This window comes from Nelusetta ayraudi, unplaced genomic scaffold (assembly GCF_046127955.1).
Source record: "Nelusetta ayraudi isolate G7.1 ecotype Tasmania unplaced genomic scaffold, CSIRO-AGI_Nayr_v1 ptg000041l, whole genome shotgun sequence".
NCBI lineage: Eukaryota > Metazoa > Chordata > Actinopteri > Tetraodontiformes > Monacanthidae > Nelusetta > Nelusetta ayraudi.
In genome coordinates, this window is record NW_027466091.1 from 965820 (window position 1) to 991205 (window position 25386).

General features: G+C 46.5%; 2 protein-coding genes across 3 annotated transcripts; one reads left to right on the forward strand and one right to left on the reverse strand.

The window, feature by feature from the left end:
* Nucleotides 1-25340, reverse strand: pi4kab (phosphatidylinositol 4-kinase, catalytic, alpha b). Of its 2 annotated transcripts, none has more exons than XM_076033274.1 (54): nucleotides 25157-25340; nucleotides 23958-24074; nucleotides 23316-23409; nucleotides 23098-23186; nucleotides 22937-23009; nucleotides 22587-22849; nucleotides 22438-22501; nucleotides 22027-22163; nucleotides 21826-21891; nucleotides 21641-21737; nucleotides 20849-21040; nucleotides 20629-20729; nucleotides 20001-20130; nucleotides 19465-19594; nucleotides 19272-19367; nucleotides 19000-19183; nucleotides 18280-18383; nucleotides 17709-17877; nucleotides 17576-17626; nucleotides 13577-13685; nucleotides 13231-13367; nucleotides 13008-13141; nucleotides 12546-12628; nucleotides 12383-12453; nucleotides 12158-12282; nucleotides 11979-12060; nucleotides 11708-11791; nucleotides 11389-11478; nucleotides 10790-10909; nucleotides 9107-9190; nucleotides 8876-9032; nucleotides 8624-8751; nucleotides 8372-8530; nucleotides 8051-8202; nucleotides 7674-7781; nucleotides 7454-7581; nucleotides 7119-7277; nucleotides 6945-7024; nucleotides 6634-6833; nucleotides 6168-6258; nucleotides 5180-5347; nucleotides 4748-4801; nucleotides 4535-4655; nucleotides 4308-4437; nucleotides 3394-3537; nucleotides 3239-3309; nucleotides 3032-3138; nucleotides 2825-2929; nucleotides 2247-2372; nucleotides 2010-2130; nucleotides 1474-1633; nucleotides 1294-1383; nucleotides 1125-1208; nucleotides 1-1030 (listed from the first exon to the last, which is right to left on the reverse strand). In XM_076033274.1, exons 1-54 carry the CDS (start codon nucleotides 25253-25255, stop codon nucleotides 979-981), a joined length of 6270 nt encoding a protein of 2089 aa, XP_075889389.1. In that variant the 5' UTR covers nucleotides 25256-25340; the 3' UTR covers nucleotides 1-978. The 2 variants fall into 2 exon arrangements, with proteins under 2 accessions (XP_075889389.1, XP_075889388.1); XM_076033273.1 differs by having other exon boundaries at nucleotides 9107-9199.
* On the forward strand, nucleotides 13987-17167 carry serpind1 (serpin peptidase inhibitor, clade D (heparin cofactor), member 1). Its single transcript, XM_076033275.1, has 7 exons — nucleotides 13987-14087; nucleotides 14257-14527; nucleotides 15196-15839; nucleotides 16003-16151; nucleotides 16453-16577; nucleotides 16656-16800; nucleotides 16889-17167. Exons 2-7 carry the CDS (start codon nucleotides 14265-14267, stop codon nucleotides 17078-17080), a joined length of 1518 nt encoding a protein of 505 aa, XP_075889390.1. The 5' UTR covers nucleotides 13987-14087; nucleotides 14257-14264; the 3' UTR covers nucleotides 17081-17167.
* Nucleotides 25341-25386: the final 46 nt, after the last annotated feature.

Here is a 25386-nt window from a genome sequence, read left to right on the forward strand (position 1 = left end):
ATCTTTATCCGAGTTCATATAACATTCTCTTTCAAAATGGCATAATAATAGAAAAGGGGACAGAAAATGGATTCATGAATATAAATATACAAATAGGCTTTACAATCAGTAACATTACATTTATGCTTAAGCTAGCCATAGGGACACTGGCCACAGCACTTTGGATTACTTAAATAACTTCCACCAAAAGCCACATTATGAGCATTCCCCACCTCCATTCATCAACGATAGAAAAAGAAAAAGAAAAAAAAAAATCTAAATTATAACAATAAAAATAATAATGCACATTGTCGTCATTGCCTAACCCCTTGGTAATGCTAAATATACAGCACTCGGGCCTGGTGTGTTCCACAGGTGCGAGCATGGTTCCAATATGAGGGGAGTACCATGCAACAGATGAAAGAGATGTGGTCAGTCTGGGAAAGGCTGCACAGTGTGGAAAACTGAGATTATAGTGGAGAACGTTGCCCTCATGCAGGAGCCTGGGATCCACTGTTGCACCGTATCGTGCCCATCAGGTTAGAACAGTCGAGTACGTGATCACACACACACACACATAGTAGGCCACATTGGTCTGAACTGAAACTTGTCTACTTTGTCCACTTCAAGTATCCAACCACGTTTCAGCCTCCGCCAGAAAGGAAAAGCTCAAACAATCCACATGCACAAACACTTGACGATATTTTTTTTTAAATTTGGCACAAAAACAATCGGCAATTACGTACTGAACGTGCAGATGATCAAGGTTTCGTTTTTCTGCTAAGTGCACTGAAGTCAAGATGCCTGTGCAATCATAAGTGTAATAAATAAAGAAACGGATACCGGCGCAAAGGAAACTTTGGGAGAGAGGAAGCAGGCGGCGGGTTGCAAACACAAAACAACGACATTCCAACAAAAAAAACAATCAGCCGCCACAATCTTCAATTTAAAAGCTGGCATTTGCACACGTAAAACCCGCACATGCTGAGGTACAGATGTTTAGTATGGGATCTGGTTCTGATAATACTGGATCATGTCATAGGTCTTGCTCCTGTAAGACAAAAAAAAGGGACAAATGTGTGTTTTGTGGAAGGCCAAGAGGGAGGTGGGGGGGGGCGTAGGACGGGCTTTGCTCTGCCACTCACCTGTTGCTGAGGAAACAATTCTGGATCACTTTGATGATGAAGGAAGCAGCGTCTTTTTCGCTCAAACCGGGGTTGAAGCGCTGCCTGAGTGGGAAAACGGATCGTCAGCAAGCGAGGGAGGGCCGACTGCGACGCTCATTTCTAATTACTCGCAACGCGCCACACTCACTTGAGCAGCTTAATCGTCTGTCCTCTGAAGCAGGGGAGGCCTGTGTCCAGCATGAGCGTCACCAAGGAGACCACAGCGTCCATGTAGGGTCTGCGGAGCCGCAGAAGGACAATCTCAATGTTTCGGGTCATTTCCCCCGAGGCCTCCGGCCATCAAGTGGGCGCTTTAAAAAGTACTTGCCTGACCGCCAAATATCCCCTCACACACATCTCCATGAACCATTTGAAGGGCGTCGCTTCCATTTTGCCGCCCATGATCATCACCATCTCATCGGTCAGCTTGATGTCCGGCTCCCAGCCCAGGTTGCCTCCGGGGGAGCTCTCGAACATGAAGCCAAAATCTGCATTTGCAACCACAGATGCGTCAGAATGTGCTGTATTATGCAAAAGACAATTTCAATTAAAATCTCTAAAAAATTATTTCTACCATTGAGTCCCTTGAGACCTGCTCTACTTTTCATTGAGCACTAAAAAAAAAAAACACACTGTGATGTCACAAAGGGCACCATCAAGACTTTTAAAGAGGCTTCAACAGACAAATGTAGATAGTGAACTGCTTACTTGGTTTGCATGATATCAAATCAAGCATGCAAGGTCTGCACGCACACACACACACACACACACACACACACACACACACACACACACACACACACACACACACACACACACACACACACACACACACACACACACACACACACACAGAGTGTTTACCGATGTGGATGAGGTGACCCTGGCTGTCCAGCATGATGTTGCCGTTGTGTCTGTCTTTAATCTGCAGCAGGAAGAGCAGCAGGCTGTACGCTGCCATGCTGCGGATGAAGTTGTAGCGCGCCTGCAGCGACGGGCGATGGAGGGAACACGGCGACTCCGTCAGTAGGAAACACGTGCACATTTTCAAAAAGAACTGCAGGGTTTTTTTTCTCTCTCTCTTTCTTTCTTTCTTCCCACCTTCTGGAAGGCCAGCGTGGATTCGTCGCCGTACTGGTTCCTGAAGTAGTCGTACATGCCAAAGTCCGTCTGTCTGCCCAGCTGGTCACGTGACTTGCAGTCTGGGATGCACTCGATCACTCCGCACTGGGACGGGAGAAAAAAAATGAAAACTTTTAGTTCATCATTTTATCCATCGATTCATGCATTTTCAATAGACGCCTCCTCCTGCACTGAGGGTCCTGGGGGTCTGCTGGAGCCTCTCCCAGCTGTCACAGGGCGAAAGCAGGCTGACACCCTGGACAAGTCGCCACTTCATCACAGGGCCACATGGAGACAAACAACCATTCACACTCACTCACACACAACGAGGTTCAATTTAGAGTCTTCAATTGACCTCACATGCATGTTTTTGGACTGTGGGAGGAAGCCGGAGAACCCGGAGAGAACCCACGCAGACACAGGGAGAACATGCAACCTCCACACAGAAAGACTCCAGGCTGGGAGTCGAACCCACAACCTTCACGCTGTGAGGCGGCAGCGCCACATCATTTTATCGCTGTTGTTAAAAAAAGAGAAAACCCTCAGAGTGAACCTACCCCCGGCGCTGTGGCCACCACCCTGTAAGGGAAGACGTAAAGGTCCAGGCCCACCATCTGGAAGATGTTTTTAAAGAGGCTGATGATCTGGAGAGCCAACATGTCCTGCAGTCACACAAAGCAGAGAGTGAGCGGACACGGGGAGGAGAAACGCTGGCGAGATGGAGGAGGACGAGGAGGAGGAGGAGGAGAAGGCGAGGCTCTCACCTGTCTGCAGTCGTCGCCCACTTTGAAGATGGCCGCCTGCCAGCAGATCCTCCTGGCCTCCTCCTCACTCTTGGCCTCGTCCAGGGAGTCCGAGCGACACCGCAGACCTGGCGGGGATCACACGTGGCCACACGCCGTTTGTCCCAGAACCACAGCGGTCGGCGAGCGCAATTTTTTAAAGATTTTATTTAGAGTTGCGTGCGGTACCTTCTTTCTCCAGCTCGCTGACGCCGCACCGCCGCACTTTGAACTTGGCCAGGTAGGGAGCTTTGGCGGCGCTGGGAGACGGACGCAACACATTGTTTGTCTTTCTCAGTTTTTATTTTAGCCCACAAACGGCGCTCCAGACTTTAGACACCAACCTTTGCATGGGGGTCCCAGACTTGTAGTCTATATCTAGAACAATGGCCTCAGGGTTGCTGGGGAGATAGCAGCCCGGCTGGACCTTGATCTGGGACATGGCTTCCAGGCAGGCCTTCTTCCTCTCCTCCCCTTTGGGAAAAGGCCTGACAAGAAGGACGGAGAAAAACAGAGTTGACTGACGTTCCGAGGGAGTATTGTGCGTCGGTATCTCACCGAATGACTTTGGATGCAAAGTGACACTCGGTCTCTGCTGTTATTCACAGAGGAGAGTCACCAGGGTGGAAAGTAATAGAGTGGAAAGCCTGGGGAGCTGCTCAAGTTTCTCCCGCGGAAAGTCGCAATTAGCGCTCTAATGAGAGCTGAGGGGAGCAGCGTCTTCCTCCAGTGGGCGGAGGAGCAAGAAATAATTGGGAGCTGTCAGAGGTGCGTCGGCAGATCCTTTGGACCGGGACGTAATCAGAGCGACGTTAGAAGAAACAAAAGGGCCAATGAGCAAACAACAAAGGGACCGTGGGAGTTGATGGCAGGAGGTCTGGGCCAGGGTTCGGAAAAGAAAGAGAAAACACATCAACAACATGCCGGCTCTGGAGGAAACTTGTTATCACTTCATCGACACTTCAAAGATCACCCAGAGGTTTCGGTCCGGCAGAAAAGTTCAGCTGTGGTCTCCTTTGGCACAGTTCAGTTCAGGCTGCGTAGAGGTTTCACTTTACTTTTGATGTTCCTACGAAACCTCTTTTTAAAACACATTTTTGGGTGATTTGTCACCATTTTAAAAGGGAGTGATTGAGCAAAAATGGTGAACAGACTGTGAACAGAACAAAAAATAAAGATGTATACTCTGAAATATACATATAGTAAAAGCAGCACATTTTGGCGCCATTGATGCAGAAGGGTGGAGCTGGGTTCATACTTGATGAGGGCCGAGACATTGGTGATCTTGTTGAAGAAGTCAAACTCTCGCTGGTAAAAGCCTTTGGCCGGGCCAGAGAGCGAGCCGGTGATCTCCTCCACCATCTGCTCCAGCAGCTCGCCGATGTCGGCTGCACACACAGACAGCAATTTGTGTGCATTTGTGAAATCAGCGCACGCGTTAAAATCCGAGAGGCAGGACGGAGCCGAGATGAAACTGCGTCTCACGATCTTTCTGATTTCCCTCCTCATCCAGGTACACGTTGGTCTTCATGTTCCAGATGAACTGATGCGCCAGGAGCTGAGACTTCTGAGCAGCCCACAGGATGTATTCTCTCACATAGCCCATCTACACAACAGTGTGACAGACACATGTCGGCAGCGGTCCAACAGATGTTGTGTCGACAACGCATCAACGAACCACAATGTGCTGATTATCACCTTGTCGTAACGAAGCGCCTGGACAATCTGAGGGATATAAAACAGGATGGCGTCCTAGAACAGGAGAGAAGAAGACTTGTGAGGAACAAAAGAGCAAATGCCATGAATGTGTGTGTTTTTAACGCTCCCAAACAACTGGTATCTATTCTATAAACCCTTTCATCACAGTATCTGAACCATAGGTGTCAAACTCACAGCTAGAGCTGGCCCACTGGCATTATGCAGCACATGTACTGTTAATACAACAAACCCCAGATTGCCCACAGAAAAAGATTACTGTTGAAATTCAAATTAGCTGGCTGGAAACAAAAAAGAGGCATATAATTATAATTTACATTTTGTTTATTTAGATCTTCTTTTTTTTTGTTGAAATTTGATTTTGCATGTGTGCAATATTCATTTATTTTTAGGCCTAAAGAATTTGGATCATACCGGAGGAAAGGAGCGCAGAACTTTGACCCCGTACTGGGCTGTGAGAGGGTGTGGGGGGTACAGCGAGGAGAAGTAGGAGAGTCCAGTGGGAGGGTCTGCTGGTGCCCAGGACAGGATGTAACTCAGCTCTGGAGAGTCGGCATCGATGGTGTGCCACGTCACCAGAAACTGCAGAAAAGAAATAATAGTACAACTTAAAAAAACGGATGACCTCCGTTTGCTTTGTTCAAATCACGTGATCCACATAGCCGCATCAAACAACAAGGAGATCTGATGCAAGCTTCATCAATCAATGGAAGGTGAGCTAACTAGGCTCCAGAGTGCGCTGTGTTTACTGGTTGCTAAAGTGACTGGAATTGACGAGGATCCTGTTCGGAACCGTGCCGGCCTTTGGGGAAACCCCCGTCAGCCCCCCGTGGTTCTTTATTAGAAAGATATTAAAGAGTAAATAGGGAGGGAACAAGAAAACATGTCAGATCATATGATACCTTTGAAAAGTTGAAGGGGGGTGGGGAGCGGGCGGAGGGGGAATAGGAGAACTTCTAGCCAATGAGAAAGCAAGTGTGTTAAATAGCAGCATCTAGTGGTAGGACCATAGAGGTATTATAAGAACTGGATACCGAACAGGCAATGTGAGGGCTAGCCGATTTTTCCAAGTGGCCACTCAAAGTACTGCAGCAATGTCACAACGTCGTACGCGCTGCTGTGTCTCAGCTCGTTCTGATTGGCTGCGTCCTGGCGTGTCTGTAAGTGACGTTCTCCAGGATCGTTCTGATTGGCCAAATAGATCATGTGAGTTACAGAGGCATGATGGGAAGTGACACTACTGCACGTGCTCTAAGGGCCAATTAGTGTGGAAGTCCAAAACCTTTTCAGCATATGCGCTGGGAGAGCAACTCCATTCAAATCAATGGGCCGCCATCTAGGACTCTGAGGGCCTGGTGCAGGGCCAGTGCAAAAATAATGAACACCCAGCAGAGGAACCAACCTTGACGGCTTCTGGAACGTCACACACAGCGGCAGGATCCATCCGCACCAGACGAGTCACCTCGGAGACGATGGCCTCTGTGTTTTTAAACCTGAAAGACAGGAAAGTCCAGACTGAGTTCACTATTTTATACAGTAGTTTGTGCAAAGTGCACTGTTAAAAAAATGAAGCGCAGCAAAAGTCCTTTACTTTAGACAGCGTTCGTGACTATTATATGTATGAGTTTTTCACATTTCAACACCTGCAGCGAACAGAAAACTAAGAATGGGATCACAAGCCACAAGAACCCAATGTTTACATTAACTAAATTACTAACTTATCACAAAGGACCATATTGTGCTATATTTTGGGATGTATTTAGAAAATGACCCCAGTGCCATTAATTGACACAGAGGAAGTAAATGGACAATATTTGTGGAAGCATCCCTTTAGCGATGTAAGCAGCCTGGTGGGGGTTTCTGAGTACCTGGCAGGCAGCTGCAGAGCCAGGTACGGTGCGATGGTCCAGGCCAGGTTGATGTGGTCCTTCCACTGTTTCTCCGACATGCTGCTGTACTTGGACCTCCAGTTTGCGATGCTGGTCTCCAGCGACGGCTCCGTGGCGATGGCGAGCTCTGGAGCGGACAGCGGGTTGTACCATATGGTCAGCCGCTCGATCTCGTTGGCCTGCGGAGAGACAAACAGAGAGAGGGACTTAGTTTGACGGGATTGGAGTCCAGACATTGGCATTTAAACCAGGAGTCGGTCCACATGAAGAAGAATTGAGGATGTAAATACCAGCATGGCCAGCAGGAGCGTCCGACGTTTCATGTAGTACTTGTGCAACTGAGAGCCTCTGTTGCTCTTTTTAGACAGTCCTGAAGGGGGTGGGAGGGGGGCATCCAAAATATGTTCAACTTTCAGCCGCAGCACAGTTCACGAGCGACATGAGGTGCAGTGTGTCTAAGTTACCTGACTTCTTGGATATAGTGGACATCCCAGAGGACAGAGGGTAGGTGTTGATCCATCCCTGAGCCACCTGCTGTCTCTGGCCCACAGCTGCGTCCAGGCTGCTCCGGCTGTCCGTCACTGTCACCACTGACAGGCTGTTGACTGACATGTCCTGGGGGTCTGGTCAAAAACAGCATCAATCAGTCCCAATAATCAGGTTTTGGTCATGAATTCTGTAAAAAAAAATCCAGCATCCGCCGACTGTGGAAGCAAAATGCAACCCAGCAGACTTGATGGTTGCTACTTCAGGACATGTTGCTGAGAAATCAGGCACTACTTGTGGTTTTAAACTCCACCTGGGGGAACCAGCTGGTCGGCAGCAAGATATTTCTTATCAGACTGCAGACTGGCATAAAACTTGATCATGATGCTGATGTCTTCTCTCAGCCTCTTGTCAGTCTGACTGGGAAACTTTGGAGTGACACTAAGCGGGACAAAAAGCAAGATGTGTTAAAACCAAGATTTCTTCAAAATAAACCGGTAGTTTGCGTTTCTTCCGAAACAGCAGAGACGTACCTGAAGTAGTCAAAGGCGGTGGAGTAGATCTTCTCTCGAAGCACATTTCTGATGGTTGAGTTTGTCACAACATCGGCATGTAGGAGGGTCAGACCGAGAGTCAACAGTCTAAAAACAAAAGCAGACAAAACACCTTCAAGAGTCTGCATTAGTACAGTAAAATTAGCACAATTTAACATAACTACACACTATTAAAATAGTAGTTTTTCATTAAGTATATCAGAAAACAGCCCATAACTGTACCAAATCACGATGAGAAGGTGATTTGGGTAAAACAATAAAACATTTTTTTCAAAAAAATGACTTTTTCAGGACTGTGACAAAATAAGATAGAAACCGTTTTGCTGTGACAACAGCTGAGTACTAACACAAAGTACCTAAATCTCGGTCCAACTGCAGCTACATGCCGATTCAGGCTGCTCTTGGGTCCTCCTACATTCAACGACAGAGATCTCTGCAGAATGGCAGTAAAAATCTCCACCTGGTCAGCACTGCTGTACTTGGCAATCTCAAACCTTTGCACCAGAAACTGAAGGCAGAAATGATGACAGAAGAAGACAAGATTTTACGAGAATTACGGCTTATGCTCCTCACACCATTCAATGGAAACACCTGCAAATCGCAAGAGCAACTGTCGAAATTTTTAGAAATATCGCTTTTATTTTGTGAGAAACTGTGATGGAAACGCAGCTACTGACCTCAATCCAGAGGAAATGTGGGATGACTTCGGGGGCGCAGGGGGTGGGCTGGCTCTCCTCTGACACGGCCAGAGGTCCGGCCCCCACCTGGGCCTCAGAAAACAGCCCCATCTTCAGCTCCACAGTCATCTGCCAGGCTCCTGCCATCTCACGCATGAACTGGGAAGCAGCAAAACAAACGGAACCGTCATCGCGCCGCCGGAATATTCCAAAAACTGTGTTTTCCAAACGGTCATGGGTCGAGTGACGTACCGGCACTTCCACCACATTGTGCGCCGCCAGGAGCCACTCCCAGCAGGCGATGGCGGTTTCCATGCCGTGCTCTGTGAACATCTTGAGAGGGGACCAGCACAGGTGGTGCAGGAGAAGAGGATCGCAGTCTGCCAGACAACACAGCAGAGGAAATGACTGCAAAACCCTCTTCGCATTTACAACAGTGGCCACCAGACTTGTGGAGCTGCCAAAAAACAATCAAACGGATGAATAAATGAAAAAAATTCTGACTTTTGGTGGTGATGAGCAGGGCGGCCATCTTGAACATGGTCTGAGTGAAGGCCTCGGGGTCTTTCTTGTCCAGCGCGCTGCTCATCTGATAGGTCATCAGCTTGGTGAGGTCCGACTGAGTCTGAGTCGCCTCGGAGAAGTGGATCATCCCAGCCACCTGCACACACACTCACCGGCATGAAGGCACCGCATGGGGAAAACCTTTGGACCAATATGCAATCAACATGTCACCTCTCCTGTGTAGCGGTTGCGCAGGTTGAGCGACGCCATGAAGTTGGAGTAGTCTTTCTTCACGCACGCTGGCCTCTCCGTCAGCTGGGTGGTCTGAGGGAGACACACAGTTTGAAAGGCAACGAGCGGTCACACTAGTGTTGTAGTAGTGGAGGTTGGTCTTGGTCTCAAGACCACTTTTTAAGGGTCTCGGTCTCGTCTTGGACTCAAAGGCATTTTTACTCGGTCTTGTCTTTGTGTCGGACTGTACGGGCCCAGGATTTTATTTTGGTCAAGACTCAGCAAACACTACAATGACAGATAATAACAAAATAATCCAGCTGTTGCTTGTTGTTGTTTGTGACACCCAGAGTGACACAGCCCCTTATTCTTGATTAATTGATTTTGTAAATTTATGAAGCAAAGTTGGTTTTTTTTTATTAAAAAGAAAAATAAGTTTCAAAACAGTTGGCAAAGCAACAACATCTTCAAAACATCATGAAAATTATTAAAAGATGCCTTGCTGAAAAGAGACGTTGCTGTTCAATTTAGAAGCAAACTTGAATTTAAAAAAAGATACTAGCCATTTTTTCTGTTATGTTGTTTTTTTTTTCTTTGACATCTAAAGTCGTGGTCTTGTCTCAATCTCGATACTCTCTGGTCTTGATAAGGTCTTGGTCTCGGTTGATGTGGTCTTGACTACAACACCGAGTCACACAAATCTCAGGTCGGGGGGGTGTTGGAATATGTACTGTAGTTTGAAGGTTGTGATGCCGCCATCCCTGAGCACTACTCTGGCTGTTCACGGGTTAGACAAGGCATGGGCAAACTACGGCCCGGGGGCCATGTGCGGCCCGTTAAGCTTTTCAATCCGGGCGGCCCAACTTGAAAGAATCATATCAATAGTAAGTGAGTCATAAAATAGCATTTTCAATTGACATTAAAGCACCTTTTCTACATATCCCTTGATATATTTTTTTTCTCCTATGAGGTGGGTCACCAAAGCACTCCACCCATCTGCTTCTGGCTCGGTCCCTCCATCAAATTTTAAAACCCACTGTGGCCCAGCAGTCAAAAAGTTTTGCCCACCCCTGGTTTCGACCAATCTGAGGGAACGCAGCCTACCGTTGGCCACACGAAGGCGAAGGTCACCACCAGCGTTACCAGTTAGCCAAAATGGGGAAAAACAGCAGCAGCCAACCAAGCCACCCGTCCAACGGTGAGCAGGTGGGCATGCAGGTTAATGACAACAAAACATAAAAAAAAAACTGAGCAAATGAAAACACAGACAGAGCAGAACACAGAGCCAGTGGCACACACAATGCATGGCGAGCAAATAAAAAGCATCTTCTACTGACTAGCAAGAACGCACACAGGGAGAAGCACAGCTATGAAGAGATAAACCTATAATGTAAAGCTTGGGAAACACAATAAAACAGAAGTGTAGGGTGGACAGAGGATGCAGGTCACTTCTGCACGAGGTTGACAAAGCCGCTAAAAGATGGATGTAAAATAGGACTAATACTAGGGAAGGATTATTAAAGACTACCAACATGGCCTAAAAATTGGTTTTAACCAATGTTTGTACTGAAAACTTTAATAGGTGTTTTACTTGCATATTTACACATGACTTGATGCCCCAGGGCTTATCGCTAAAACAAAGAGTGAGAGACATCCAACCAGTCGGCTCCATGCGAGACTCACGCCGAGTGTTGTGCTCTGTCTGTTGTAGCCAGCAAAGTGCAGGATGCTCTCTGTGGCCATGGCCAGGCCAGTGTGCTGCGACAGTCCCGAGACCCAGATCTGGTGCTTGTTCAGGTACTCCTGCAGCAAAACGCAACACAAAGTTAAAAAAAAAAAAGAAACAAACTTAGACAAATTTAAGTTATTCTTATTCTGAGCTGTGGGCTACAAAAGTGCAGATATTCTTATTTTAAAGCAAACCTGCAGAGTTTCTGCCGTACCAAGTGATTTTCAGAATCCCTTTTATAACTCATTGGTTACCGAAGGGAAGAAAGGCACCTGTAACCTGTATTGAAATGGTGCCCCCTGCTGGTTGGATAAAGGACTACAACTGTTTGCCTGCCTGACATCCTCTCTTTAGAATTGTTCAGACAAACGTCCCGACCTCTTGCCTCACTATGGCACGATAACTCACCACCGTTAGTGTAATATATAGAAATTATGTCATAGACAGATATGTAGTATAAATATTTGTGGGGACAAAAGGCAGAGAGAGGAAAGAGAAATTGAACAAGCAAAGGATAAGTCAGTCAGAGTCAGTGACAGGGCGGATGTCTCACCTGCAGGTGTGACTTGGTGACTGAAGGGGCCCATTTCATTGCCTCTTTCAGGATCTCACCACAGCGAGCGGCAAAGTCCTTTACGATGCTCTACAGCGGCAGCGGGGAAAACCAAGATCAGTCCTTATTATTGTTCAATAACAAAAGATTAGTACACAGTTTGAATAAAAAAAATATTCACATTCATTAAGAGCAACAAACGGGTAAATCTTTACTCTAAAAACATACATTAACATTAAGGGGCGAGTGGTTCCAAAAGTAAAGCAATGCTACGCTGCCCTCTTGTGGTCCTTGTAATACAACACAATTCCAAACTCACCTCTCGAGCCTCGTAGGTGTCGGGGACGGTGATCCTGTACGGGGTGTCTGGAATGTCGTAGTACGGCTGATCCTTGTGAATGTCCTTATGGAAAAATAACATATTTAATATTATTTCAAAATAATGAACAAATAATGTACAAATGCAAACTGCTTCACTGGATGCGAAAGCACTAACAAGGAACTGCCGTCACCTTGTCTGACGCATGAATATCTCACGTCATTTACTTTCTTATGTTCACACTCTGCACCTGCTCCCCACTGACACTTACAGCACACAGTGAGAGCGAGAGCGTCTGTAAGATGTCCAGCATGGTCTTCAACACGCGGCCACTCCACAGCAGATGGGGAAACCTGGCAGAGATGAACCAACAGGGGGGGGGGAGAGTTAGGCTGCCACGAGTCTTCTGTCACAGCAGGGCGCAGTGCGGCTCTGATGGTCGATACTAACGTCTCAGCCAAGCCAGAGAGATATTTGTCAGCCACTCGGCGAATCCTTTTGTGCGTGTGATTAAAGTTGACCAGCAAAAACTGGGCGTGCCGTTCCAGTTCTTCCTCGTGCTCTTTGGTTTTTGGCTGAAAAAGAAAAAGCCAATCGAAAATAGCAACACTGAAAAAGCACAGCGGCCAAACGTCCAAGTTCTCTTCAGGTTGCTTGAGTTGCGAAGCAGCTCACCTTTTCTGCCATCATCTGCAGAAAGACTTCAAACACCTTGTCGCCCACACAGATAATGCACTGCATCATGCCTGCAGAGGTCACAAGGGGGTGAATGAGGAAAACAATTCAGGCCCAATGTGTGAGATGACGCTCGGTGATCGGGCAGGAATTCAAGTCGCACCAGATTTGTCTTTCTGGATGGCTTTGTCCTCAAAGTATCGAAACATGACCTGGAACCTGTCGGGATCGTTGGAGCGCAGCATCCTGGGAGAAAGCCAGCAGCAAAACTTTCATTTCCATCATGTTTAATAGCTGCATACAATAACTTGTTCAAATGCATTTAGATGAAGATTGCAATATGATGCAGGTGAAATGTGAAGTAAATAGGAGTAGGCTTGAATACATTTTGTACTTCTTCCTTCCTCCTTTCTCAGCATATTTAAGCGTCTGGATATTTTTTTCCTTTGAGTATTAGGCTTGCATTTTTTTTTTTTTTTTTTTTTTTTTACGGTATTTGTGTTTTTTTTTATGCTCGAATAAAGAATTCAATTCCAAATGTGAAGACCTGACCCCAAAGTCGTCGCAATTTACAAGTGGCACTCGAGACTGGCGACACCGACGTGGCGTCAAACTTGGTGCTGACCTCATGTACTCGAGCCTGTAGACTGACAGCAGGTATGTGGACATGGCAAAGTCGAGCTTGTTAATGAGGGCGGAGCCTTCGGGAGGCGGGTCGAGGAGGTTGCTGATGGTGGCCCTCAGCTCACTCAACTCAGCCTGCAGGAGGGAAATTCACCTCAGTCATGATTGGTACTGCTTCCGCTGTGTCCCCAAGCAGCTGTTATGTGCATACGTATATAACTTACTGGTGTGACTGTATCATTCTTGAGGGCAGAGTTGTATTGCAACTCGGAGCGAAGAGGTTCCCCACTTGGGAAGGTGAGAAGAGGAGATGTGGTCGCGATCTCACAAACACCTTCATACCACTCTTCAGGCCAAAGTCCTAGGGGAAAAAATGTGATTGAAATATTTTGGCTTGCCCAATTCCTTCTAATACAAAGAAGGAATATTTCTTTCCCACTTCAATTTTGGATAAATAAAGTTTTACCATAAAGACACTGATTTCAAGAGTACTGTGAAAGTAAGATCACATCAAGTACAGGGAAGCATCATGACCTGCTTTATGTTACATGACTATTATCTCCAACTCACCAGATCCTTCCACAGCAAAACCCATGACCACAGAATACAGCCAGAAATCCCTGAACAGCTTCTGGAGGCGGGGCTTGGCCTCTTTGATTGGCGGAAGCCTTCTGGTCAACTTGTGAGTGAAAAAATAAAGAGAAACCAAAGACTTAGAAATGTGTGCACAACTTGATGTTTGATTACCAATTGTGTTAAAATCCATGAAAACTATAAGGTTGATTATTTTATTATGAAAAAAATTACATAACACTTTTGGATAAAACTATGCTCCTCATTTAAAACAAATTGTATGCAAAATGTCGCACAATTAACCCTTCCACACACATTTAATATCAGCAGCAAAGCGGCCGAGTTGTGACCAGCTGAGGATTTTACTCTGTCAAAGCACATTTTGGTCTGTTTGATTTGGCCTGTTTGTTCAGGCGGAGACACATCAAAGTTCAGTTTTGTATTCAATTCTTTGCTCTCTGTCCAACAGACAGCATAACACAGCACTTCCTGGCAGCGCGGAGTGAAGGTAAGGCATTTCACAGCCTCAAACTGCAATGGAGGAAAACTTCCTGTAAAGTTCTTATTAGTTCTTATTACTGTTGAAGCAATTTACGCCGACTGCAGCTGATCCAATGAAATTAACGCTCTCCGGACACTTAATGAGGCCCAGCCAAATATCACTTCATCTTCCGCAGGCTTCATAATGTGGGTCATCACCATCATCTGTGTGGCCAGCGTGATGGTCAGTCCGTCCCTGGGCGGAATCAAAGACTTGGATTCTCACTTCAGCACCCCAAACCCGAACAGAAGCCAAGAAGTGGAGGCTCGTGCGTCAGACATGGAGGCCATCCCGCTGGAGTTCCATAAAGAAAACACCGTCACCAACGACCTCATCTTCGACGGCTTTGAGGATGAAGACTATATTGATTTCGATAGGATCCTGGAGGCCGGCAGTGATGACTACATGTGAGTGCCAACTGCTGTCACGTTTTATATATGATGATTTGGTGCAATCAAATTTGCTATTTGTTAAAAAAAAAAACAATCTAACGGGGGGAAAAACAACTATGAGGCAACCACAGCGATTGTGGCGAAAGAGGATTACGCCTAGAAGAAAAGAATATTACAGGGTGGAGTTTTCTTTAAAGTTTCCGTTTCATGTTGAAATTTCATAAATAAAGTCAAAGTAAACAGGAAACTGCAGAAAACAGAAGAACTCCACTAGGCTCATGCGCAGAGCCTCTTTATTCTCAGGACTTTATTCTCGACATTTCGACTTAAATCTTAAAATTTCAACTTTATTCTTAAAATTTCCAACTCTATTCTTGATATTTCAACTTTATTTACATTGACTTTAATCTAAAAATGTTGTCAATTTTATTCTTGAAATTTCCATTTTTTTTTAAATTTCTACTTTAATCATGAAATGTTGACTTTATTATCGATTTTTCAACTTTATTCGAGAAATTTCCAATTTAATCTTGAAATTTCCAATTTAATCTTGAAATTTCCACTTTAATCTCGAAATTTTGACTTCATTCTTGAAATTCCCTGAGTGCAGGAGGAAGCGGCATAGAAGATGGACGTATGCATAGATAACAGATAAATAGAAGTTGACCTGCTACATTTTGCAGCGAAGGAGACGAGATCGACGAGATAGCGACGCCAGCCCCGGACATCGACATCTTCGCCGAGCCCACAGACCCCAAGATCCGCCGCGCCAGGCTCCTGCGCCTCTTCCACGGCCGCACGCGCCTGCAGCGCCTCAACATCATCAACGCCAACTTCGGCTTCGGCCTCTACCGGAGCCTCCGCAACGACCTCAACCAGACCGACAACATCCTGCTGGCGCCCGCCGGCATCTCCATCGCCATGGGGATGATGTCGCTGGCCGCCGGGCCCGAGACGCGCGCTCAGGTCTTCGGGGGGATGGGCTTCGCCGAGTTCGTCAACGCCAGCCACCACTACGACAACACCACGGTGCACAAGCTCTTCCGGAAGCTGACGCACAGGCTCTTCCGCAGGAACTTTGGCTACACGCTGCGCTCGGTCAACGACGTCTACGTGCGGACGGACGTCCGGGTGAGGGACGCCTTCCGCACCCAGACCAAGGCCTTTTACTTCGCCGAGGCGCAGTCGGTGGACTTCAGCGACCCCAACTTCTTGAGGCGAGCCAACCGCCGCATCCTCAAGCTGACCAAGGGGCTGATCAGGGAGCCGCTGAAGAGCGTGGACCCCAACATGGTGCTGATGCTGCTCAACTACTTGTACTTTAAAGGTGCGTCGGGAGGGGGAAAAAAAAAAGAGGAAGGAGCGCCGCTTGCGACTCAAACGGCGCGGAGAGCCGTTACGCAAGGCAACTCGGCGGCCGTGTTGTGTCCTTTTGAGTCACAGAGTAAACACGAGTGTGACAATATTTGTTGCCTTTTTCACCCTCGCAGGTACATGGGAGCAAAAGTTCCCCAAGGAGATGACTCACTACCGCAATTTCAGGGTCAATGAGAGAAGCAGCGTGCGCGTGCCAATGATGTCCAACAAGGGGAACTACCTGGCCGCCGCAGACCACGAGCTGGAGTGCGACGTCCTGCAGGTGGGTAGCGGGAACTTTTCTGAACTTTCTAGCCTAATAATGACAATGCAGTTTTTTAATGTATTCAGAGCCAGTCGGTGTGAAACTTGGGCCTGTTTAGATGTACACAGAGCTGATTTCCTGGGAGGGATCGAGGGAAGAAACTAAGCTAACGTTCCATTTCAAAGATTTACAGTCACTACACAATGAAAAGTTGTAGTTTGTTTTAGACCAATTCAGTGAAATGTCATCATTTTTCATGGCACACTAGACATTAGTCACAGTGGTTGAAAAACACGGGTCTAACGCAAAACTCTTCCAGCTCCCGTACAGAGGAAACATCAGCATGCTCATCGCCCTGCCGAGGAAGTTGACCGGCATGAGGACCCTGGAGCAGCAGATCTCCCCCACCGTGGTCAACAAGTGGCTCCAGAACATGACAAACAGGTCGGCAGGCAGCGCCGGGATCGGCGAAAAGCTCGCTGATCAAATGCCGATAGTAACCCCCCCCTCCTCTCCTCGCAGGACTCGAGAGGTGGTGCTGCCTCGGTTCAAGTTGGAGCAGAACTACGACTTGATTGAAAACCTGAAGGAGATGGGCCTGACCGACTTGTTCAAGCAGACTGGAGATTTCTCCGAGATGACCTCGGAAAGAGTCGTCATCAACTGGGTAAGAAGGCCGCCGTAGGCCGAGCCAGAGCTCTTTGTGCTTATTATGACCACGCGAGTCGTGCTTTCTGACTGCCCTCGTGCCGTAGCTGAAGCACCAGGGAATCATCACCGTGAACGAGGAGGGGACGGAGGCCGCCGCCCTGACCCAGGTGGGCTTCATGCCCCTCTCCTCACAGATGCGCTTCACCGTGGACCATCCCTTCCTCTTCCTGGTCTACGAGCACCGCACAGACTGCCTCCTGTTCGTTGGCCGGGTGGTCAATCCCTCGCAGAGCTAAACTCTTATCTAAAGCCTCCGATTAAAAAAAGATTCCAACTAAAAGCTACTTTCATTTCAAGAAGCGGAGCAGTTGCTACTTATTTTAGTACAACATGTTTATCCTGTGTTGAACCTTCTGGAAATATTGGACTAAAACTATAACTGCAAAATGCAGATGAAGATTACAGCAGATTTAATTAGATGTATCCCTGCATATAACATATTTTGGAGAGATGCCTGTGACCTGGAATCGAAATATGTGTAGGTCAAGCTCCTCCCACTGAAGGCATAAAATGGCCCAACTGAATCCACAGCTGAATGTTTTGGAAGCTCACAAAGTCCTGAACTGGTGACACAGGTGTTTGTACTGCAGCAGGGTAAATATTTGTAGATAAAGTCAAATGATAAGTGGCCACTCAAGTCGCCTATTGCACCACCCTGCATTTAGTGTCTTCAAAACCAAATGAACAGCATGATGAAAACCCTGTGGCTGGTGCAGACTTGACAGACTTACCACAGCGATGACTGGAATGAGGACTCCTAGATTCCCGGCACTACTCGACGCCTGTGTGAAACAAAGAGAAAAATAAAGATGAATTTACCAACGTTGCGATCGTCTTGCTTGTTTTTTTTGTGACTGGACGTACCTTCAGAGCTGGCCCCTTGTCTGATGCCCGCTCACTGGCCCTCTTTCCCTCCAGGCCCAGTTGGACAAACAGTTCTAAAAGGTTCACCATCAGTTCATCCACCAGCTGCTCCCCCTGCAGGTTGGCTGCAATGTTGGCCAGCGCATTTATCACAGCCAGAGAGCAATGCCTGACACACACACACACACACACACACACACACACACACACACACACACACACACACACACACACACACACACACACACACACACACACACACACACACACACACACACACACACAAAAGAATAATAAACTTTCTTTGTATAGCACTTTTCAAAACAAAGTTACAAAGTGCTCTACAGTACAGAACCAAAAGATACATATAAAACAGCATCATGGTAAAAAAACAAATGGAATGAAACCTGATCTGTTTTACTGAGCCGGAAAACAGAGACACCGGAAACCACATCACCATAAATAACATAAATTAGGACATAGAAACACTGAGACAATAAACGTTAATACTTTTACTGAAGACTGAAAGCGTTCATTGGTGAGGGGTTTCCATTAATGACCACAAACTGACCTGTAGCCGTGATCTCTGTAGTCTTTGGTGGCCGAGTAGACCACTGAGCTGGCCTTCACACTGATCTGCTGGAACAGGTTCCACACTTCCTGGTAGATGTATTGCTTTAAAAGAGGCAGAGAGACGTGACTGTGACTAACAGTGTGGTATCAGCAGTTGTTTTTTTTATTGCTTGTCGTTTGCTTCTGACTGGGGGGACAGTTTTAGAATTGATCAGGTTACTGAAATAAGAATATTCCCCAGATCTCTTGGGGACTTGGTCCAATGTAATTTCCTTGTTAATTAGAAGCTACTGCGCTTTAGTGTTGTCAGAGAGACCCAATTACTATCCAGTGAAACGTGAACTACAATCATGGATCCTACATTTAGATTCATTGTAGCGAGCAATTAGACGGTTGATTTCCAATAATTACTTGTTCAGCTTGTCAGATAGTGAAAAAGCAGGTCTGGCCTCTTTGTTTCTGCCTTGCAACACCGCACGCGCACACACACAGACACACACGCGCATGCGTCTGCAAGATTTGATTTAGTTTCAGTCTTTTGACTAAAATGTTACTGAGTTTTAGTCAGAATTGAATCATCTAAATTGTTTTGTTTTAGTTGACAAAATATCTTAATCATTTTAAGTCGACTAAAATCACAGTAGATTTAGTCGATTCCGGATATCTTCGCCCCACAGTTTTTACAAAGTGTTTATTTACTCTGGCTGAGCGAACTCACATTCCCAGTGATGACCATGCAGCCCAGCTGGTCCACGATGAGCACGTCCAGCTGTGACGGAGGCTGACAGAACTTCTGCTGCAGGATTTGCAGGATGTGCTCCATGACTTTGGGAGTGTCTCTCAGAGCTACTGCGATGTGGCCCAGCGCTCGAATGGTGTGATCTGGAATCAAGTGGGCATCCCTAGGCAGGAAAAAAAAGATTATTTGAGGAGAGAGTCGTCAGTGCCACTGCCGAGGACTACCAATAGGTCAGGAACGGGGTTGCTAACTTTTCGTTTTCCTGTGAAATGTACAGGCGATTGGACAGACTGGCCAAAAAGGCCTCCACTATCACATGATCCATGGTCAGACCAGCTTTAAGACATCTGAAATAGAAAAATGATATGGATGATTAGCAATCAAAATGCTAAGAGAGGTTTTTCTTTTCCTTCATTTCCAATTACAGACGTGCTGGTGTCTGACCTGCAGATGTTATCGATGGAAATGTCTCGGAGTTGCTCGTACATGGACGGCTGGTCTTTTTTGCCCGACAGGAGATTGAAGGTGGACTGGGAGTGCTCATTGGTGACATTTATCCGAATTTCTCCCGTGCCTTGAAAATAGCGGGACAGATATTACCAGAAAAGAACATTCTTCACAAGCTGAAAAAACACACAGAGGCATAACTGAGCAAGTATAGTACGAGGGGAAATGTTGCATGATCAATAACTTTAAATGCAATTCAACACAGCACATTTCTAGCAGAGGATCAATCAACACACTGTGGGGATCAATACAGACTGAGAGGAAAAGAGGTGAATGTCACTACCAGCCACAACTGCTACTGCTCACTGTCCACTTTACTCAGGCTGAGAACAGAAAACTACTATTTCAGAGTTTCAGTTTCAGAAATTCTATTGATGAGAGTTCTGCTAATGTGCACATGTTTTCACGTTGACTTGACAAGAGAAGGGAGGACGTGAGAGAGCATTAAAGCACAGTGAGCAAGTGCTTCATACCTGTGCTGTACTGGCTGTGATACTTGTAGAGTTTGATGAGAACGGGGGAGGGAACCACCAAGAAATCTCTCAGAGAGGTTGTGGCCGAGTGAGCCACGACCGGAAACCTCTCGCACAGGCGACCGAAGCCCTGAAACACAGCAAAAGACAACTCACATAGATAATAAACAAGGTTTGATATATTCGAGGACACTGAAAAATACATAAAAAGCCTTGATTAGATCGTGGCTTTATAGTAAAAAATACAAACATGTTTTGGCCACGTAGGCCTTCAAGGCGGATAACAGAGAAAGGGATCTCCTTCATACAGCTCTTTGAACAGAGGTAAACGAAGGCTAAGTTTGAATTTTTAACTATAAAGCCATGACATAATAAAGGCTTTTTATATATTTTTGAATCTCCTCGAGTGCCTCGATCTTTTTGAAATGTTTTTCTAACTTTTTGAGTTAGTTAGAAGAGTACCAGGAGTGCACTTTTTGGTTCCCAAACCCAGCAGCACTCCATGTACTTATAGTTTGGCTTAAGGTTTGATATATACAGCGTAGCCCTGCCAAGTGAAGTGAATCACCACAATATCTGACGACCGTCAGGAATCTTGCGTAACACCTCTATATTGCACTCTTTTTACCTGTAGGCAGCAGATCAGCAAGGGCATGTGAGCAATGATGACTTTGCTGGAAGTTTTGGACTGCAGCTTCTCCGACAGTTTGGTGCACAGATTCTCAGCTCCTGAAAATAGAACGCGGCAGCGAGTCAGATTTGCAAACCACAGCAACCCGACCAGAGCCGGCACGTGACGACGGCTCCCGACTTTGCAGCGGCGGTCACGTTGCGCCACAATTGATTACCTTGCTCATCTTTGACGGCCCACACCATGAGGTCCACGCAGGCGGCATTGGCTTGGCAACGAAGCTTGAGGGGGCTCTGTTCCCCTGACAACCCCCCCGTGTCATTGAGCACCCGCTGCAGCTCCGACTGACTGCTGCTGAACTGCTCCAGCACAAAGTCGTGCACCTCGCGCACAAACGCCGGCTGCAAGGCTGCGGAAAAGAATAGCAGGAGAGAAAGACGCATTGAAAAAACAAAACATTTCTAGGTGTGTGTGTGGGTGTGTGTGTTGGACTGAAGCAAAAAGAAGCCAAAGGAGACGACTCGTCCACCATGGCTAACCAAATTAGCATGCCTGCTGGAGGACCATCACCAGTCAATATCATCAGCAGTAACTGCTGAACTCAGGTCAGCGTTTGCCTCTCTTGAAGGTAAAATTGACACAGCGCAGGCAACGGTGACTGACTTTGGTGAGCCAATTGCAAGTCTGGAGTCTAATGCCAATTTAACTGCAGAACGCATTCTGGCTCTCGAAGCGTCTCGTCCCACCTTATCAGAGGCTTGAGCCAAACTCAAAGCCAAGTCCACAGACCTGGAGGGTCCAAGCCGACGTAACAATTGAGGATTATCGGCCTGCCGGAGTCCATAGAAGTTCCACGACCCACAAAATATTTTCTCCAATATTTTGATAGAGATATTCGGGGACCAGGTGCTACAAACCCAAGTGGTGTTAGACTGAGCCTATCGTTCCCTGGCTGCTAAACTGTGTGTGTGTTTGTGCGTATACAATAAATGCACAGTAAATGAATTACCTTTGATGTAGTATAATGTGTCCCGCAGCATTTTGAACACGCACACATAGAGGGGATCGCTGAATGTTTTGTAATAGAGGTTGATCCCAGGGTTCGACTGATGTGCAGACAAAAGAAGAGAAGACACACTTACTACATTTTACTTTGAATATTCCTTTTCTTAAGGATACTGATTTTGTACAAACCTCCGTCACATCTGTTATTGTTGCATCCAGACTTTTCAAAAACGAATCGGAAACAAACTTCTTCACCTACAAATCAACACAGCAAATGCAACAAAGGTGTAAAATACGGCTGTGCTCAAGAGAGCCAGTGTACATGTTCATAGTTTATCTGGCTTGAATAAATACCAACGATGGCTCTGAAAGGGTAATGGACTAATGTACCATGCCGAGGAGCTGTCGGAGCTGATCAACTTCATATTCTCCAGCTCCCAGGAGCAGAGGAGACACTGAGAAACTGGAGCTGACCGTTGAGAAGTAGTAGTCGGGATCTAGCGCGCTGCTGTCGAGAAGGTAGGCACCTTAGAATGAAGGAGAGAGAGGCAGCATCGTGTAAATCCAACAAAAATATAAAATGTTTAGTTGCTACAATATTTGTTACTTTAAGTTGCAATTTGGAAGTCAAGCTTTGTGAAAAAAATTATTATTGCGGATGATTATGAGAGCAAAACAGCAGAAGGGGAGAGGAGTCGTTTGACAGTCACTACATTCTTCTCAAGAGTGCTGTGATGCAGTCAGGCCTAGTTAAACTAGAGCCCATCCATCTAAAATGTGGAAATGGAGAGGGAGGTTTACCTTCAAAATAATGTGGACCAGGCGCAGTGGGCGAACAGGGTGAATGACCTGCATCTCCGCACACCTTTCAACAACATGACACACATCAAAACTGCTCTATTCTTTTATTCGCTCAACAAAATCAAAGTGTGCGTGAAGTACGAGCCCACCTGAGCCGAGGGATCCAGGCTGGTTCCGCCGCCTCTGCGCAGACTGTCACTCTGGCAGACGGTGAGCAGCGAGGACGGCATAATGGAGCGAAAGTCATTGAAGGACCTGCGTCGCACTCCCTCCGTTTCCTCTGTGACGCACTGGACCTGCGGTGAGTCTTTGGGGAACAACTTGGACAGCATGGCCTCATCTGTGTTGCTGTAGCGGCCAAAAGCGCGAGTCATTCCAAGGAGGCTGGGGACAATGTACCTGCACAGGTAGACTGCGGTACAGAGAAGACAAACCCCGATGAAGGTCCTGGCATTGCACACTCGGTAGTTCTCCTGTGTCGTTGTGCGTATGCGTGTACCTTTATCTTGATTATCAGGTGTTTGGCACATGTCCTGCAAAGCTTGCATGACCTCCATTATAGTGTTTAAGATCTGGAAGGTGAACGGTAAAATCATTAAGCTAATGGCTGCACTGCACCACAAGCTAAATGTTGTATTTTATCACTGCTATGAAAGCCACCTCTTGACGGCAGTCCAGGTCCCTCTGAGCCACGTCAGCCAAAAGAGTCACTAGACAGAAGCTGAAGTTTTCTGCAACTGGGAGAAGCTCTGGGCAGCAGAAGAGAAGAAAAACCTTTACTGTGGAGACGACGAGTATAATGAATCTAAACAAACGAATGGATTAGTGGGCTTATGCAAAAAAATAAAATTGCACCACTGTGAGGGGATTGTTCTCACCCTTTCCCTTTTTTCCGGTGCTCTCTTCGATCCATTGGACTCGTGGTAAACCTCTCAATAGGCTCAGCAAGTAGGAGACAAGCATGTCTTTGTGCTGCCACAACACATTAAGTCATTAAGCACCAAACAAAAGTGCACATTTGCACCAAAGAGCGTTGCTGTTTCAAGGGCAAATGGTACACAAGAAATAAGAGCTCATCCTTTAAAATGTCATCAAATTACCAATAACATAACTACTGGATCTATTTAATCAAAAGGCTCCCACACTACACCTCAGTGTAAGGAGGTTAAAGGCTTATACGGCCAGCTGCATGTCTAATCGCCAGCTTAATGAGATTATGAGAACAATCTTTTCAAAGTGATATAAAGAACCTTGGAGAGAGGCCATTAGTAGAAACAGACCAAAAGAGCTTCTATACCAATTCTTACAAAATAAAAGACCACTTTGTTTCTGTTCTGTGCATATATTGGTCTTTAGCCCAGTTTATGACATCATGAAAGTGCCTACCTGTAAGCTTACTTCCTTAAAGCGATGATAAGACACACACACACACACACACACACACACACACACACACACACACACACACACACACACACACACACACACACACACACACACACACACACACACACACACACCTGTAAACCAGATTCCAGCAGAAACACAGCCAGAGCAATAACTGCATCTCTCCGACGGACATCCAGAGTGAACACACCCCGGACTTCCACTGGACACATACATTGTAGTTTCTGGACCTGACGGGAAGAACAAATGTGAAGTATACACTGAGGCTCATGAAATTTCCCCTCACATTATGTAGTATTTTGGCAGGACACAATAATCAGACCGGCTTGACCTTTACTTGGTTACTCCGGGCAACACACACAGGCAGTACAGGTACCGTTTTGGCTCAATTAACGCACACCCAAGAATATGTTGGCCAACCAAAACATAACATGGTAAACTGTTAACTCAGCACACGAAACTCTTTCTATCAACATTTCTAATCTATTACACATTAGATATATTTTTTTCCAGAGGAAGAGCAACAAGTGAAATCACAATTTGAAGTGGCAACAAAAGGTTATTGTGCTGCTACCTACGTGGGGGGGGAACTATCCAAATGCCTCAGTATATATGATGACGTCTGTTTCTAATTAAGCATCATAGGAAACACATCCTCACTGGAAGTTTTCAACCACACACACACACCAATCATGGATTTAACAGCAATTCAAAGTATTTATTCAAAGAGTAAAGATGTCTGCCTGTATGTTTACGAATTAAACATCCCATCATGAATGTATGCGGTGCCGCGATTTATTTTTCTCTCTCTCTCCTCCAAACATGATATTCTTGTTAAAGGCCATCCAACATTTGCCTAAGACCACACCATCGTCGCAACAATAGCAGCCTATTAGTCAACTTGCATCAATCAGAAACTATGTAAAGCCTACCCAAACACCCTCTTTCTCGCCTTCTGCCGCGCAAACCTGTTTGACCGCAGTGCGAATCAAGCCTCACTCCTCCTGCCTGTACGATGCGATGCACTGGCAGGCACCGCGCGAGCAGTGACGCCACTTTTTCCTGCATTGCCTCCCTCTTCTCAATGAACTGTTTGGTTAAAACGTTACGAAATTGATACATTCGGAATTACGAGTACGAGCAAACACACACCTGTGTGATATCAGGTGGGCATTGCTGTCAAGCCGCGTGATTAACAGACAGTTGCGGAAGCGAATTGACACCCTGAACAACCCTGTTGCTCTCGGCGTCCCTAACGCAGCTAATTAATGCAAATGTGTCTCGGGGAGAGCAATCGCGACGTCTTCCTCACCTTTTCGGTTGGCGCGGGACGATGTGCGGCTAAGGAGCGGGCCAGCGACAACACTGTGTTGAAGTAAAACCCCCTCGTACCACCTCCTCTGACAGACATGTTTGTCCCGACATCAAACAGGCTAATTTCTGTGACTAGGGGAGGAAACAACCAAGCGCTGCAATCGACGAGGCTGGGATACGGCAGCGCAACAGGGACAATCTTCCCAGCAACAGTTTGCAATGCATTCT

Bases quoted from the DNA above. Each gene is read 5' to 3' on its own strand.
- pi4kab (XM_076033273.1), bottom strand. From the start codon at position 25,255: ATGTCTGTCAGAGGAGGTGGTACGAGGGGGTTTTACTTCAACACAGTG. The intron at 22,164-22,437 runs GTAAACCTCCCT...CTTCATTCTAAG, and splicing joins TGGTCCACATTATTTTGAAG to GTGCCTACCTTCTCGACAGC. The intron at 11,479-11,707 runs GTGAGTTTGGAA...CTGCCGCTGTAG, and splicing joins ACACCTACGAGGCTCGAGAG to AGCATCGTAAAGGACTTTGC.
- serpind1 (XM_076033275.1), top strand. From the start codon at position 14,265: ATGTGGGTCATCACCATCATCTGTGTGGCCAGCGTGATGGTCAGTCCG. The intron at 15,840-16,002 runs GTGCGTCGGGAG...TCACCCTCGCAG, and splicing joins CAACTACTTGTACTTTAAAG to GTACATGGGAGCAAAAGTTC. The intron at 16,152-16,452 runs GTGGGTAGCGGG...AAACTCTTCCAG, and splicing joins TGGAGTGCGACGTCCTGCAG to CTCCCGTACAGAGGAAACAT.